This window comes from Chiloscyllium plagiosum, chromosome 37 (genome assembly GCF_004010195.1).
Source record: "Chiloscyllium plagiosum isolate BGI_BamShark_2017 chromosome 37, ASM401019v2, whole genome shotgun sequence".
Taxonomy (NCBI): Eukaryota; Metazoa; Chordata; class Chondrichthyes; order Orectolobiformes; family Hemiscylliidae; genus Chiloscyllium; species Chiloscyllium plagiosum.
The window spans coordinates 28016936-28030932 of NC_057746.1; the positions used below are offsets into that span (position 1 = coordinate 28016936).

General features: G+C 42.0%; 1 protein-coding gene across 1 annotated transcript; it reads right to left on the reverse strand.

The window, feature by feature from the left end:
• Positions 1-991: 991 nt before the first annotated feature.
• Positions 992-13678, reverse strand: LOC122541433 (zinc-binding protein A33-like). The gene is made up of 6 exons (XM_043678202.1): positions 13073-13678; positions 12903-12998; positions 12578-12811; positions 11706-11728; positions 4894-5018; positions 992-2574 (listed from the first exon to the last, which is right to left on the reverse strand). The coding sequence occupies exons 1-6, from the start codon at positions 13481-13483 to the stop codon at positions 2009-2011; spliced, it is 1455 nt and encodes a 484-aa protein (XP_043534137.1). The 5' UTR covers positions 13484-13678; the 3' UTR covers positions 992-2008.
• Between the last annotated feature and the right edge of the window lie 319 nt (positions 13679-13997).

Sequence of the window (13997 nt, forward strand, 5' to 3'; positions counted from 1 at the left end):
TGGATAGGCTAGGATCTGGGGACACAGCGTCAGAGTGATAGAATAACATTTTAAAAGTTTCCCTGGAGGATCGGAGGTGACCTTATAGACACTTATAAAGTCATGAGGGGCATGAATAGGGTAAATAGACAAAGTCTTTTCCCTGGGATGGGGGAGTCCAGAACTAGAGGACATAGATTTCAGGTGAGAAGTGAAAGATATAAAAGAGACCTAAGGGGCAATGTTTTCACGCAGAGGGTGATACATGTCTGGAATGAGCTGCCAGAGGAAGTGGTGGAGACTAGTACAATTGCAACATTTAAAAGGCATCTGGATGGGTGTATGAATCGGAAACGTTTGGAGGGATATGGGCTGGGTTCTCGCAGGTGGGACAAGATTGGGTTGTGATATCTGATCGGCATGGATGAGTTGGACTGAAGGGTCTGTTTCTGTGCTGTACATCTCTATGACTCTATAACTGAGATGAGTAGGAATTTCTTCAGCCAATGAGTGGTTAATCTGTGAAACTCATTACTGTGGAGGGCTGTGGAAGCCAAGTCATTAAGTGTATTTAAGACAGAGAAGATAGGTTATTGATTAATAATGGGATCAAGAGGTACAGGGAGAAGGTAGGAGAATGGGATTGAGAAATATATCAGCCAAGATCAAATGACGGAATAGACTGGATGGGTGGAATAGCCTAATTCTGTTCCTATATCTTATGGTCCTCCCTCATCTGCTTCAAATCACTTCAATTTTTCTGGATGAGTTTTGAATAGGTTTTGTGAGAATTAAGATTTTGTAAGGATTTGGTTAATTTTTTTGTTCATTCATGGGATGTGAGTGCTGCTGGTTAGGCCAGTAATTATTGCCTATCTCCAATTGCCTCTGAATCAACCACATTGCTGTGGACCTGGACCAGGTAAGCATGGCAGAATTTCTTCCTTATTTGCAAATAAACACAGAACATCTTGAGCTTTTGTTTCATGGATTTAATCATGAACTGAACATTTTTCAATACAATACATCTATTCCAGGGTTATTATCATTAAATGTATATTTAGAAATATATTAGGAATCATAAAATGTCAAAATAAATCACAATTCTCTATATGCCACAAACAACAAGTTACATGTAAACATCAATATTGCATGTAACAGAGCAAATAATTTCATAGAGGAGTGATTAATGGATTAATTCACTGAAGCATGTCATGATGAGTCAACCCAGACAATACCAGTGATAAATTAAACAATGATTCTGTTAGAAGTGTAGTGTATAACAACTGAACTACTTCAATGTGATTAAGATTATCTCATGACATTTACATTTGATCAGTTCAGACATCATCTTAATCAAACTGGATGACAACATTTTTCGCTTAGAAAAACTCCACTGACCCTGCAGTGAAATGATTTGTTATCCCCTTGGAAAGACTCCACTGACCCTGCAGTGAAATGATTTGGTGTCCCCTTGGAAAGACTCCACTGACCCTGCAGTGAAATGATTTGGTGTCCCCCTGACAAAACTCCACTGAGTCCAGTCCGAGAATCACTGACTGATTCATCACCAACACCGTCAGGTAGCGCCACCTGCCGCCTATTGAGGAGCCGTAAGGGCCGGCTTCCTGCAGTTCATCTGTACATTACAAAGAATTACAAATGCAGGAAATCTGAAATAAAAGCAGAAATAGCTGGAGAAACTCAGTCGGTCTGGTAACATCAGTAGAGAGAATAACAGAGTTGAGATTTTGATCCTTTTTTGATGCTGAATTTCTCCATCCAATTATGTTTGTTTGTCTGTAATTGGTACCTCAATTTACCCAGAGAATTTCTCACTACAGTTGAACCTATTTTGTTACTTCTCTGTCCTTCTTCTATCCCTCAGCCCTATAGAACTCCTTGCTGATCTTTCAGTTCCCAGTTCTGATAGATGGTTTATTCCTGGAACGTTAACCTGGCTTCTCTCTCCACCTGTAACTGAGACTGACACTGATCAGTTGGAAGGATTTGGGGGATCAGGGTAAAATTATAGGATGGATATGTTACTAAATTTAAAGCCACAGACTTTCAGTGGTGCAGAATTGTTACCCCCACCATTCAACCCAGGATGGAAGAAAGGAAAGAGCCTGTTAGTGAAAGTGTGGGTGAAAGTGTGGAGATGGGACATGGTGTCCGCATTGTAAAATGACACCTGTCCACCCTCATAGTCCAGGTAAACTCCAATTTTCTGGAGATTCACACTTTGCGGAAGGGGGGTTAAAGAAGGTGCAGTGAGTGCCGAAAAGAAGCTTCTGGACTCGAGCCAGACAATCCAGTATCCAGTCTCAGGTTTAAAGTCAATTTTCCCCTTTCTCTCAGCAGATTCTCTGGTCACTCCCAGACTCCACTGAGTCTTGTTCGACACATCAACCTCCCAATAGTGTCTCCCTGATATGAATCCTTCCATTCCCAGGACACAGGGCCAGGAATCAAATCTTTCTGGGCAGTCAGGGATTGGCTGACGTTTGTCTCCGTGTCTCACATTGGTCCGGTCCTCAGACAGGATAAGTTGGGGATGCGCTGTGTTTGGATCCAGAGTCAGAGATGCTGGAGCTGGTAGAGAGTAATACAAATACAGTAAGTGATTGATAGGACAAACGTCTACATCTGTGAATCAGTGGCGAAACAGCAAATAGTCAATGATGGATTCAGTTTTCTAGAATCTTGTGGGTCTGCACTCATTCAAGCAAGTGGAAAATACTTGATCAAAATCCTGATTTGCATATTGTAGATCAAGTATAGGCTTTGAAGAGGCTCAAAGTGTATTACATCACACAGAATTCCAACCCTATGATCTGCTTTAGCAACAACTGTATTTACATGTTCCTTTCTGTTAGTTGTTAATAGTAAGCTCTAACTTGTTGATGGTGAGTCATGCACTGATAACAATGCCATTGAAAGGCAAGCAGTGATGGTTGGATTCCCTCTGTTTGGTAAGGATAATCCCTGGCACTTACATGGCATACAAGTTCCTTTTCTGTTGAAGCCTGGAATTGGACCTGTACATTGACTACTTCATAGCCTGAGGAATGTTGAATGATATTTAATATTGTACAATGATAATCCAATATCCCACCACTGACTTTATGACATAGGAAATATTATTGATGAAACATGGTTGGGCCTAGGCCTTAGGCCTATGGTCTAAGATGATGAACTCCTGCTGTGATACCTTGGAATGATGTGATGAAGAGAATGACTGTTGCATATGCTTGATAATGTACCAATTTAGCAGCCTCTTATTGTCTTGAATTGTATCAAACTTCTTGATGATTGATAGACCTTCTCTCTGTCAGGCAAGTGGGGATTATTCCAAAATACGTTTGAGGTATTCATTGTAGAACATGAACAGGCTTTGGGGATTGAGGAAGCGGTTACTCCTCACTGAATGGTCTTCCTTTGAGCTGTAACAGTTCTGTGATTCTGTGATTCTCAAACACTCCAAGGTTTCTTATCTCTGAACTGCTTTAATAGCTATTGTATTTATATGGCTAGTCTGGAGTGTGTTGCTGGGAAAGCACAGCAGGTCAGGCAGTATCCAAGGAGCAGGTGAATCGATGTTTCGGGCATCAATTCCTGATGAAGAGCTGATGCCTGAAACGTCGATTCTCCTGATCCTCGGATGCTGCCTGACCTGCTGTGCTCTTCCAGCAACACACTCTCGACTCTGATCTCCAGCATCTGCAGTCCTCACTTTCTCCTCTGGCTGGTCTGGTTCATTTTCTGATCTTAGGCAGAGGACACCAAATATGGAAGAGTTATAAACTGTAAAGATGACAATGTGGAACTCAAAAGTGGCATGGACAAGTCAGAGGAGTAACTGGATAGGTGGCAACTGAGATGATGCACTTTGGTCAGAACAACATTGAAAGACAATATAAAAAGGGAGAACAATTCTAAAAGGTTTCAGGAGCAAAGCGGCCTTGGTATACATGCGGATAGATAATTAAACCAGCTGGAAAGGTGGAAGGAGCAGTTAATGAAGCATGCAGTGTCCTCAGCTTTATTAATGTAGCATAGAACACAACTGCAAGAAAGCGATGTTAATTTTGCACGAGTTCGGCTTCAGCTGGAGTATTGAAGGCAGTTTTGTATTGGGTACGGTTGTGCCCCACATTTTGGGAGAGTTGTAAGTGCATTGGAGAGAATGTAGGCTGATTTACAAGAATGGTTTCAGAAATAAGAAGCTTCAGGTATGAGGATAGATTAACGAAGATAGGACTGCTTCCCTTGGAGAGATGAAGGCTGGGAGATTTGATACGGGTTTTCAAAATTATGATTTGGCTGGCTAAAGTAGATAGGGACAGGCTGTTCCTGCTTGTAAAATAAAGCCGAATAAGATTTAAAATGATGTGCAAAAGAAGCAAGTGTGCTATGAGAAAAAATGATTTTCACATGGCATGTGGTTAGAATATGGACCTTTCTGATTGAAAATGTGGACAGGTTCAACTGAGGCATTCAAGAGGCTATGAGATGAGAATTTATAGAGAAAACAATGCAAAGTTACTCATTTAAAACTGAGGTATAAAGGAATTTCTTCATTCAGTGGATAGTAACTGTAATAGTTTACCCATCACTGTACTAGTTGGATCTGGTTGAGCATTGATTTCAGCAGGCCTATTGCTGAAATTTCAAATTTTAAAAGCATGGTGATCTTCTGAGAAGTCCAAATATTTTTTAACATTGTCGATCTTTACCAGAAGCGAGAGAAATGTTTTTATTGTTTCAAGAGGTCCAGACTGGTTAAAAAAGAAACCATAATAGAGAAGTCAGGGTCTTCCCAGCATTATCAATCAATTCTAAATGGTGCCTGGGTGCCTCTTTAGTGTCTTAGTCAGACAGACTTATAATGGAGGCAGGAGAAGAGCATACCTGGATTAATGGTATGAATCATTTCTCTCCATATTGTATACTGTAGAGGACCATCAAACTTCCCGGTCAACAGGGTTGACATGCCAACATCTTGTATTGCGAGTATCTGGCGTTCCTCGCTAATCCTGAAAGTATTAGATTGCTACTTTATAAATGTATCTTTATTAGAGCATTTTAAATCTAATTAAGTTATCAAACTCATTCTTTTTCAAATTTCATGTCAACAGAAATATAGTAGGAATGTAAATATTCACGTTGTACCTGTAGCTGAACAAAAGGTGGCTAGATTTGAGATTGGAAATCCCCATATCAAGAAAAAAATTTCATAATCTGATAAGGGAAAACATAGCTCAGAAGGAGATAAGCATTAAACTTAGATAGAGTCCTACAGCGTGGAAAAATACCCTCTGGTCCCACCATGCTGACTGTATGGGATTATGTTCAGCATGGACTAGTTTGACCAAAAGGTCATTTTTCATACTGTGTGTGGGTTTATTATTGTCCTCTTCTAAGTTATGTTTTATCTTAACAGATTATGAATTTATTTTTGGACATGGGGGATTTCCATCTTCAAATAATACCAGACTAAACTAGTCCCAACTGCTTGCTCTGGCCCATACCCCTCCAAACCTTTCTTATTCATATACTCAGTGCCTTTTAAATATTGTTACTATGCCAACATCCATCCCTTCATCAGGAAGTACATTCCATACGTGAACCAGCCTCTACATAAAAACTTTGCTCTTTATGTCTGTTTTCAATTTCTTTCCTTTCACCTCAAAAATATACCCACAGTCTTGAAATCTCTGATCCGAGGGAAAAGACACCTATCATTAATTCTGTAATCCTGGTAGAATAAAGACACATTCAGAAATATTGAAGTTTTGTAAAGAGAAAGGTTGATTGAGTCATTTTGGAATTGTCAAATAATTATAAGTGGAATACTTCAGTGAGCAATACTGGGGCTTCACAATTCACTATCCATAATAATGACAAGAATGAGAGGACATGTGGTAACTAGCTTCATTGATGATACAAAGATAAGAACAAAACATATAATCAAGACGACATAAAGAGTGTACATTTTAATTAAATCGGTAAAGAAAGAATTGAAATGCAGAGTTTATCAGAAGATAGAGAGGCATCAGAAACTGAAAGATGAATTTGATTTCATGGTACATAAATCACAAAAGATTAGGGTACAAACATAACAATTTGTTAGGAATGCAAATAAAACATTGGCCATTATTTTAAGGGAAGCAATTACAAAGCTGAAAAGTATTTCCAAGGCTGTTATATTGGCCTTTTCTAAACTACTATGCAGAGTTATAACCTCCTTACTTAAAAAATGTAATTACTCTAAAAGCAGTTAAGAAAATCTTCATTGTGCAGATTCCTCAGATGAAGTGAATTAATTGAATGAAGTTAATTTCTAATGAAAAACCTGTACATTGGATGGATCTTTCTACATGGACGTTTAGATGATTGAGAGATTATATTATTGAAACATCTAAGTTCCTGAGAGATCATGGTGGATGCTGTGGGGATGTGTCTGCTTGTGGAGGATGTGTCTGTGAATTCCAGACTTGGGAGACAAAGCCATAAAATCAGGAAATCCCATTTAAATTTGGGATTATGAAATTTTCTTTATCAAATTTAGTGGAATTTCCCTAGGTCTTGTGTTCATGTGGCTCAGTGTCTATCTTGATTTATATAGTCATAGAGGTATACAGCATGAAAACAGACCCTTTAGTCCAAACCATCCATGCCAACCAGATATCCTAATCTAATATAATCCCATTTGTCAACACTTGGCTCATATCCCTCCAAATCCTTCCTATTCGTATACCCATCCAGATGTCTTCTAAGTGTTGTAATTTTATCAGTCTCCACCACTTCCTCTGGCAGCTCATTCCATGCACGCACCATCCTCTACATGAAAAAGTTGCCCCATATATCTTTTAAATCTTTCCCCTCTCATCTTAAACTTTTGCCCTCTATTTCTGGACTCCTCCAAACCATGGAAAAGACCTTAGCTATTTACCCTATCCATGCCCCTCATGATTTTATAAACCTCTATAAGGTCACTCCTCAGCCTCGGATGCTCGAGGGAAAATAGCCCCAGCCTATTCAGCCTCTCCCTAAAAATCAGACTCTCCAACCCTGGTAACATTGTTGCAAATCTTTTCTGAACCCTTCAAGTTTCACAACATCCTTCCTCTGTAGGAGGGAGACCAGAACTGCAAACAATATTTCAAAAATTACCTAACAAGTGTCCTGCACTGCCACACCATGACATTCCAACTCCTATAATCAATGCTCCGACCAATAAAGAAAAGCATATCAAACACCTTCCTAACTATCCTATCTACCTGAAACTCCACCTTATCTTTCCTGTGAAGAGATTGGGGGAAATTACAGTATGCTAAATAAAAAACTAGGTGCACCTTATTCTTGGTGTTGTGCTTGTGGGTTTCGAGCACAATTATGATATAAATGTAGAACTCTTTTCCCTTCTCAAGGCATGATTTTCTCAGATTGGCCACAAGTGCACCCATGACCCATTTCTTAGAAGTATGGAGCCATGGGAATGTGGTGATATTTCTTCAATCAAATAGTTGTGATTCTATGGCATTCTTTACCCTTAAGAGTTGTGGATGCTTTTGCCATTGAGTACATCTAAAGTAGTCAAAGTTTTAATCATTAAGAAAATAGGCAACAAATCGTCAATGAAGGAGAAAATCAGCCATGGTTACATTGAATAGAGAAATAGTTTTGAGGGGTGAATGATCTACTCCTGCTCATATGTCTTGTGTTCTTACATATCTGGCAAGGTCAGTCACAAGCTTACAGATACCACTATAGCCTACAGTGTGTTGTGAGCTTAGTGGTAATTTCCCTATTCCGGGACCAGGAGGCCTGCTTCAAGTCCCACCTGTTCCAGAGGTGTGTGACAGCAACTCTGAACACGTTGATTAAACAAAATAAAAACTCTTCAGCTCTCACCCTCTCTCCTCCCTCCCACAACAGCAATAGGATCTACCTGTCATTATCTTTCATCCCATTAGCCTCCAATACAGATGATCATTAGCTGTCATTTTTCCCAACTCCAGTAGGATGCCACACCACATATATATTGCTCACTCCTTCCTTGTCAGTTTTCCATAAGGACCTTTCCCTCTGGGATACTCTGGCCTGCTCCTCCTTCACCCCCAACAACACCTCTCCCTGCACTCTGCACCCTCCTAACCACAGGCCCATGGCATCCTCTCCTGCAACCAACAAAGGTGTAACACCAGCCCATTTACTTCCTTCCTTCTCAGTTTCAAAGTGCCCAAACACCTTCCAGATGTAGTAGTACTTTACCTGCACTTTATTCAATCTAGTCTACTGCAGTTATAAGGTCGTCTCCTCTATACAGTATTGGCTGTAGGCTGGGTGACTCCTTCACAGAACACGTACATTCTGTCCAAAATCAAAGACCCCGAGCATCCAGTTGCCTGCCACTTCAACACACCACCTTCTTTCCTGGGCAACATCTATCTCAGGAAAACTGAAACAACTTTAGAAGTTGTAAATCAGAAACAAAAACAGAAATTGCAGCAAAAGCTCAGCAAGTCAGGCAGCAACTTTGAAGAGAAATGAGTTAATGTATCAGCTGGAGTGACCCTTGCTCAGAACATTTTCCTAACTACCATCAATTTTGAGGAAGAGTCACTCGACCCAAATGTTAACTCATTTCTTTCCACAGATGCTGTCAGGTCTGCTGAGTTTATCCAGCAACTTCTGTTCTAAATATCTGTCTCAGGCTTGCTATAGTGCTTCAGCACTACAGCAGGTGGGCGGCCAGGTGGCACAATGGTTAGCACTGCTGCCTCACAGTGTCAGAGACACGGGTTCAATTCTCGCCTCAGGCGACTGTCTGTGTGGAGTTTGCATATTCACCCCGTGTCTGCCTGGGTTTCCTCTGGGTGCTCCGGTTTCCTCCCACAGTCAAAAATGTGCAGGTTAGGTGAATTAGCCATGCTAAATTGCCCAGGAGAAAGTGAAGACTGCAGATGCTGGAGATCAGAGCTGAAAAATATGTTGCTAGAAAAGCGCAGGTCAGGTAGCATCCAAGGAGCAGGAGAATCGACGTTTCGGGCATAAGCCCTTCTTCAGAAATGAGGAAAGTGTGCCAAGCAGGCTAAGATAAAAGGTAGGTAGGAGGAACTTGGGGGAGGAGCATTGGGGATGCAGGAGGTTAAGGTGAGGGTGATGGGGCGGAGAAGTCGGGAAGAAGATTTCAGGTCAAGAAGGTGGTGCTGAGTCCGAGGGTTGGGACTGAGATAAGGTGGGGGGGAAGGGAAATGAGGAAGCTGGAGGAAATCTGCAATCATCCCTTGTGGTTGGAGGGTTCCTAGGTGGAAGACGAGGCGCTCTTCCTCCAGGTGTTGTGTTGCCATGGTCTGGTGATGGAGGAGGCCAAGGACCTGCATGTCCTTGGTGGAGTGGGAGGGGGCGTTAAAGTGTTCAGCCACGGGGCGGTTGGGTTGGTTGATGCGGGTGTCCCAGAGGTGTTCTCTGAAATGTTCTGCAAGTAGGCGGCCTGTCTCCCCAATGTAGAGGAGGCCACATCAGGTGCAGTGGATGCAGTAAATGATGTGTGTGGAGGTGCAGGTGCAGGTGAATTTGTGATAGATATGGAAGGATCCCTTGGGGCCTTGAAGGGAAGTGAGGGGAGAGGAATGGGTACAAGTTTTGCATTTCTTGCGGTTGCAGGGGAAGGTGCCAGTAGTGGAGGTTGGGTTGGTGGGGGGTGTGGACCTGACGCGGGAGTTGCAGAGGGAGTGGTCTTTCTGGAATGCTGATAGGGGAGGGGAGGGAAATATATTCTTAGTGGTGGGGTCCATTTGGAGTTGACGGAAATGACGAAGGATGATATGATGTATCTGGAGGTTGGTGGGGTGGTAGGTGAGGACCAGTGGGGTTCTGTCCTGGTGGCAATTGGAGGGGCGGAGTTCAAGGGCGGAGGAGTGGGAAGTGGAGGAGATGCGGTGGAGAGCATCATCAACCACATCTGAGGGGAAATTGCAGTCTTTGTAGAAGGAGGCCATCTGGGTTTTTGGGTATTGGAATTGGTCCTCCTGGGAGCAGATGCGGTGGAGGCGAAGGAATTGGGAATATGGGATGGCGTTTTTACAGGGGGCAGGGTGGGAGGAGGTGTAATCCAGGTAGCTGTGGGAGTCGGTTGATTTACAGTAAATGTCTGTGTTGAGTCAGTCGCCTGAGATAGAAATGGAGAGGTCTAGGAAGGGGAGGGAGGAGTCTGAGATGGTCCAGGTAAATTTGAGGTCGAGGTGGAAGGCGTTAGTAAAATGGATGAATTGTTCAACCTCCTCGTGGGAGCACGAGGTAGATAAAAGTCTGACAGTCCATCTTCCACAGCTACACTGGCACCAACCCCCACCTTTTCCTCCGCTACATCGATGACTGTATCGGCGCTACCTTGTGCTTCCCATTTTCCTGCTATCCCTTTACCTGTGAACATCTGTCTCCAATCAGCTTTCAAAAGTTCTTGTCTAATATCGTCAAAATTGGCCTTTCTCCAATTTAGAACTTCAACTTTTAGATCTCGTCTATCCTTTTCCATCACTATTTTAAAATGAATAGAATTATGGTCACAGGCCCCAAAGTGCTCCCCTACCTCAGTCACCTGCCCTGCCTTATTTCCCAAGAGTAGGTCAAGTTTTGCACCTTCTCTCGTAGGTACATCCACATACTGAATCAGAAAATTGTCTTGTACACACTTAAGAAATTCCTCTCCATCTAAACCTTTAACACTATGGCAGTTCCAGTCTATGTTTGGAAAGTTAAAATCCCCTACCATAACCATTCTATTACTCTTGCAGATTGCTGAGATCTTTTTACAAGTTTGTTTCTCAATTTCTCTCTGACTATTAGGGGGTCTATAATACAATCCCAATAAGGTGACCATCCCTTTCTTATTTCTCAGTTCCACCCAAATAACTTCCCTGGATGTATTTCCAGGAATGTCCTCCCTCAGAACAGCTGTAATGCTATCCCTTATCAAAAATGCCACATCCCCATCTCTCTTGCCTCCTTTTCTATCCTTCCTGTAGTATTTGTATCCTGGAACATTAAGCTGCCAGTCCTGCCCACCTTGAACCATGTTTCTGTAATTGCTATGATGTCCCAGTCCCATGTTCCTAACCATGCCCTGAATTCATCTGCCTTCCCTGTTAGGTCCCTTGCATCGAAATAAATGCAGTTGGAGTTATTACCTTGTCCCTGCCTGCCATGACTGTTTGACTCGCTTCTGTTCTCAACTGTACCAGTCTCAGGTTGATCTCTTTCCTCACTATCTCCCTGGGTCCCACCCCTCCCACCTTACTAGTTTAAATACTCCCCAGCAGCTCTAGCAAATTTCTCTGCCAGTATATTAGTCCCCTTCGAATTTAGGAGCAATCCGTCCTTCTTGTACAAGTCACTTCTACCCCAAAAGAGATTCCAATGATCCAAAAATGTGAATCCTTCTCCCATACAATTATCCCAGTTGAATAATTGTAATCAGAATTGTTATTTCAGTACTTTGGCTTTAAAATACTCAAGAACAATGGACCTAGTTATATAGCACAACAAACAGCTCCAAAGTTGGTCCCAATTTTAACTCTGCCAACGCTTTGTGTGATTTGAGATCGAATGCAGTATTGCCTAGCAACACCGAGAGAAATTTGATAACTATCCAAACAAAACTCTGAGGAGCTATTACAAGGAAAGCTTATCGTCATTCAGTAAGAAGCAGGTCCTACCTTCTCTTCCAAGCAGCTTCTTCCTGAAATAAACAAATACATTTAGTGTGGTAACATTGACACAGATCAGAAGCATATAATATAGCTGACGAAATAACCTCACATATGATGGACGGAGATTTAAAATTGATATCTAAGTTCCTGCATTTTTGAATGATGAATAACAAAAAGTAACACAATAGAAACTGTGCAGTTTTAAAAGTGCATAGATGCCTGGGAGATTACGTGAATGAATCTTCAAATTAATTGCGTTAAGAGGGATTTTCCGATGACACGATGGTTAGGAATGTATTGACTGAAATGTTGTGGGAACGGAGGCCCAACGGAATTGGGTACATATTTGAAAAGGAAAACGGTTCTGTCGATCGCGAGAGAGCAGGAAGGGAAAGGTCTACAGGATTTCCTTCCAACTACAGGGCATAGCCAATATGAAGGGATGGTCTACTTCTGAGTTGTAGGATTCATTGCAATCTACATCGCCACGTCCGAGCACGTGTTAGATACAGGGTCTCAGCCCCATTACCGTTCATAGACACTAATATCCCGCACCGTCAGGAAAACATTCACCCACTCACAATGTGGACTCCTAATTGGATTTCCACTGTAGGTTTCAGTAAAATTGACAAACACTGAAATCATTGTAAACGGAATAACTCGTTCCCGGTAGTGTGGAGGTTTATTAGGAATTCTACAGACTTTGTGGAAAACCATTTGTTCAGCGATAACAACAATGTTAACCCGAGATATATGCATTTCCAGATTAGTTCATTTTTCTAAGTTCGCAGCAAATGTTATCTTTTCATTGAGAGTTACCAATGGTTATTTTGGGACATTGACTTTTTCACTGAATTGACCAGAATATGTTACCTCACCTTCAGAAATATCAGATCGTCGTTTTGCTTCACTTGATCCTGCAATTGCGAAAGCTCTTGCTCAATAAAATCCACATGTTCTTGAATTTTCCGGAGGTTTTCCTCCATCGGTTTTAGAATCCTCTCCTCTTCTTCCCTGAGATCTCTGAGTAAACGCTGCTCTTTCTCAGTGAGAATCTGGCGCATTTTAGCGAACTCGGATGTGATGTGGGTCTGCAGACTGCTCGCCTGTTCCTACCAAATGAAAATGTGAAACCTCATTAATGTCCCGCGATAAAGGAAACAAAACTAACCGATATCCCAGAGAATCAGCACAAGACCTTACCCTGATTTCGGAAATTTTCTGTTGTTGTTTCAGTTCCTTATCTCGAGCCGCTGACTTCTTTTTTGTGAGAGCGCCTAAGGAACATTTTATGTCTTCCTAGAATTGAGAAAGAAATTCCAAATGTCAGAGAATGTAATTTTTTTCTGGTTTCTAAAATATGTTTATTTTACCTTGTAAATTTCAACAGCTTCTTTAATCGGTAGGAAGAAGTGCTGTCTGTGTTCTCGCGAATCTCTGCAAGTGTAACAGACCAACTTCTTGTCAGTTTCACAGAATAGCTTCAGATCTTCTTGATGTTCCTCGCAGTGAACTTTATTTCTCGTCTCTTTCAGATCCAGCTTTAATTTTCGAGCTTTCTCGGCCAGCTTCGCTAAGGCCCGATTTACCCTGAGGTTTCTTTCCGGAAACTCCTCTCTACATTCCGGGCAGGAGTTTATCTCCTTCTTTTCCCAACTCTGGGTGATACAGGAGCGGCAGAAGTTGTGTCCACAATCCAGTGTAACCGGATCAGTGAAGAAATCCAGACAAATGGGACAAATTGTCTCCTCGACCAGACTTCGGAGCTGCTGTCTGGAAGCCATGTGTCGGCACTTTCCCGATTCAAACCTCTTTGTGTTTCAGTTGGATCTGGACACGAACAGTTTACGCCTCCGCAACTTCCTGATGAAGTTCACGATTATAACCCAAAAGTTCCTTCTCGAAGTTCCAAAGGGAATACAAAGCAGACTTGTACTAACGACCGAGAGTATTGGAGAACCGGAGAAAAGTGAAGGTCGGTCTAGCATTAACAGCAGTGCAGAGAAGGTGCCAGAGAGAGAGAGAGAGTTGGCAGCAAGGAATCAGTAGGCGGAGTCGGGCAGAGACTGAGATTCCTTTGTACTTAGCTTGAATGTAGTCCCACTATTGAGTCATGTGGAGGAACCGGTGTTGGGTTTAGGTGAACAAAGTTAGAAATGATACAACACCAGGTTATAGAACAACAGATTTATTTGAAAACACTAGCTTACGTAGCGATGCTCCGTCCTAAAGTGTCCCGAGAGCGGAGGCATCAGACACATTATTTATAAGTACAAGATCAAAGGGTTATACAACTGA